At 42.0% G+C, this 2,485-nt stretch overlaps 1 protein-coding gene across 1 annotated transcript in view; it reads left to right on the top strand.

The window, feature by feature from the left end:
* Positions 1 to 931: 931 nt before the first annotated feature.
* The window catches only part of LOC106872542 (WD repeat and SOCS box-containing protein 1), a gene marked incomplete at its 5' end in the record, with an annotated part of 9,347 nt that continues 7,793 nt past the window's right edge, over positions 932 to 2,485 (top strand). The window contains one exon of the mRNA XM_014919566.2: positions 932 to 1,179. Within this exon, the coding sequence (XP_014775052.2) occupies positions 932 to 1,179 (248 nt within the window). The remainder of the gene's footprint in view (positions 1,180 to 2,485) is intronic.

Raw genomic sequence — 2,485 nt, 5'->3', positions numbered from 1 at the left:
CCCCCTCTCTCTCTCTCCCCCCCTTTTTGAAACCATCCATGTTTCTGTGATGCAGTCTTTCTGATTTTACCTTTATGCATTCAGATTACTGTCAAATGTAATCGTCTTTTATTCCCATTGTTTTGTATTAATCTTGCATTCTTGTATTCTTGAGATTTTGATGATGTGGCTGTTTATATTTAGAACAAGCTTAAAAGCCTACTCTAGTGCTTTTTACAGGGCACAAGCAGAGGCAAGCTTGTTACAGCTGGATGCTCTTCCAGATGCCAACCACCCAGCAGGGTGGACTGGATGCCTTTTTTTTGTGTGTCACCAAGTGACTCACAAGACCAAGGTCCTCCGAGAGAGGAGAGGAGACTTTGGAGGAGGAAGATAGAGATCCTTTGAGAGGAGGTGATCTTGTGTGAAATGATGTAAAATGAAAGATTCAAGGGTGACAGAGAGACAGAAAAGCAGGAACAGGTGTCTTGTTGTAGAAGCGGTACATGGTTACCTGGTTAAAGAGAGAGAGAGAAGGATTTATGCATTAAAAGATGTATCAGTAGTGTAATTGCTTTAATCAGCAAATAACTGAGGATGTTACATTTTATCTTTTACGTAAATGCACCCACTACACTCTCGGAGTGGTTGGCGTTAGGAAGGGCATCCAGCTGTAGAAACTCTGCTAAATCAGATTGGAGCCTGGTGTAGCCATCTGGTTCACCAGTCCTCAGTCAAATCGTCCAACCCAGGCTAGCATGGAAAGCGGACGTTAAACGATGATGATGATGATTCTAGACTAAAGGCTGTGGCCATGCTTGGGCACCCACCTACTTTTTCTTTCTTTGTTATTATTAGGTTTAAATGCTTATTGTTATGAGAGGAGACAGGTACATACATATGCAGAAGAGAAGGTTGCTATTTTCATGGTTCATGCTAGTTGTATTAATTGCTCTACCGATTTATTCCCCAATTCACCTCGTTGCTGTTGGTATGGAAACTGACTCTGTTGTGTTTTTTTGTCTTTGCAGTCCAAGCCCACCTGACATACGAACTCAAGTCTCCTCACACAAACACAAGGAATGCAAACAAAGTCGCCACAAAGGCCATTGCCTGGTCATCCGATGGCAAATACTTCGCTTGGTCATGTGGTAACGGCTATGTGGTTTTGTCTCCATGGGACACTCAACTCAACAAAATGTAAGTCAACCCTTCTCTCCTGTCCCTGTTTTCTCTCTCTCTCTCTCTCTCCCACCCCATCTCTATCTTTCTCCCTCTATTTTTTCTCTTTTTCTCTCCATCTCTCACTCTATCTCTCTCTCTCTCTCTCTCTGGTTTCATTATTTCCTTCCTCACTAAGTGAACGAAGGTGTATGGCCAAGTTGTTAAGGTTGTTGGGCTCTTGTTCAAAAGGTTGTGAGATCAAATTTCGGACCAAGCAGCATGTTGTGTCCTTGAGCAAGATATATTTCATCATCATCATCATCACCATCATCATCATCATCATCATCACACGTCCATTTTCTACGCTGGCATAGGCTTGGACGATTTGACCAGGGCAGGCAATCTGGAGAGCTGCCCCAGGCTCCAGTCTGACTTGGCGTGGTTTTTCCTCCATACAACTTTGCGGAAATTTCTTCCGGACTTGGCGTCAAATATTCTTTTAACCCTGTTGAAAAATCAGCGCATACACATCTTTTCTTGACATAAACTTCACAGCCTGCTTGTGAAATTAATGTGCAAGTGGCTGAGTATTCCACCGACACATGTACCTTTAACGTAGTTCCCGAGGAGATTCAGCCTGACACAGCAGAATGTGACAAGGCGGGCCCCCTTTGAATTACAGGTACAACTCATTTTTGCCAGCTGAGTGGACTGAAGCAGTAAAATGAAATAAAGTGTCTTGCCCAAGGACACAATGTGAAGCCAGGAATTGAACTCACAACCGTGCAACTGTGAGCTGAATGCCCAAACCACTAAGCCACATGCCTTCACCCTATTCAGATTGTTTTGAATTAATCGTGCGCTATCTCATAGCTTTATGGTTTCAATGATGTGATTGTTTATTTTTAGAATGACATTGTAAAGTATATTTTGGAGATCAGATCTGACTGGTTTGAACAGAAAGCAAGTAGAAAATTTGAACCTGCTATGACCTGTTTAAATATGGAAGAGATGAAAATAAAATTTAACTAAAAAAAACTACTTTAATCTTTTAGCGTTGGGATTATCCTGTCGAACGTAAAGCTTAATTATTAACGTTGTTTCGAATTAATTATACTTTAGCTCGCAGCTCCAAGATTTCGATTCTGAGATTGTTTATTTTTAGAACGACATTGGAGGATAGGCGTGAGAGGCTGGATTTGACCAGTCCCGATATAAAGGGCCGGTTTAGATGCTAAAGTTTGTCACCCAAACAGGCTATGGTGGGGTTTGAACTCTAACCACAAATGGTTTGATTAAAGCAAATAAATGATTTCCATTGGCCTTCTAAGTCCCCCCCCCC

The sequence above is a fragment of the Octopus bimaculoides genome, chromosome 28 (genome assembly GCF_001194135.2).
Source record: "Octopus bimaculoides isolate UCB-OBI-ISO-001 chromosome 28, ASM119413v2, whole genome shotgun sequence".
Classification (NCBI taxonomy): Eukaryota; Metazoa; Mollusca; class Cephalopoda; order Octopoda; family Octopodidae; genus Octopus; species Octopus bimaculoides.
The sequence above is the reverse complement of the archived record's forward strand: the minus strand, read 5'-3'. Positions and strand labels throughout refer to the sequence as shown.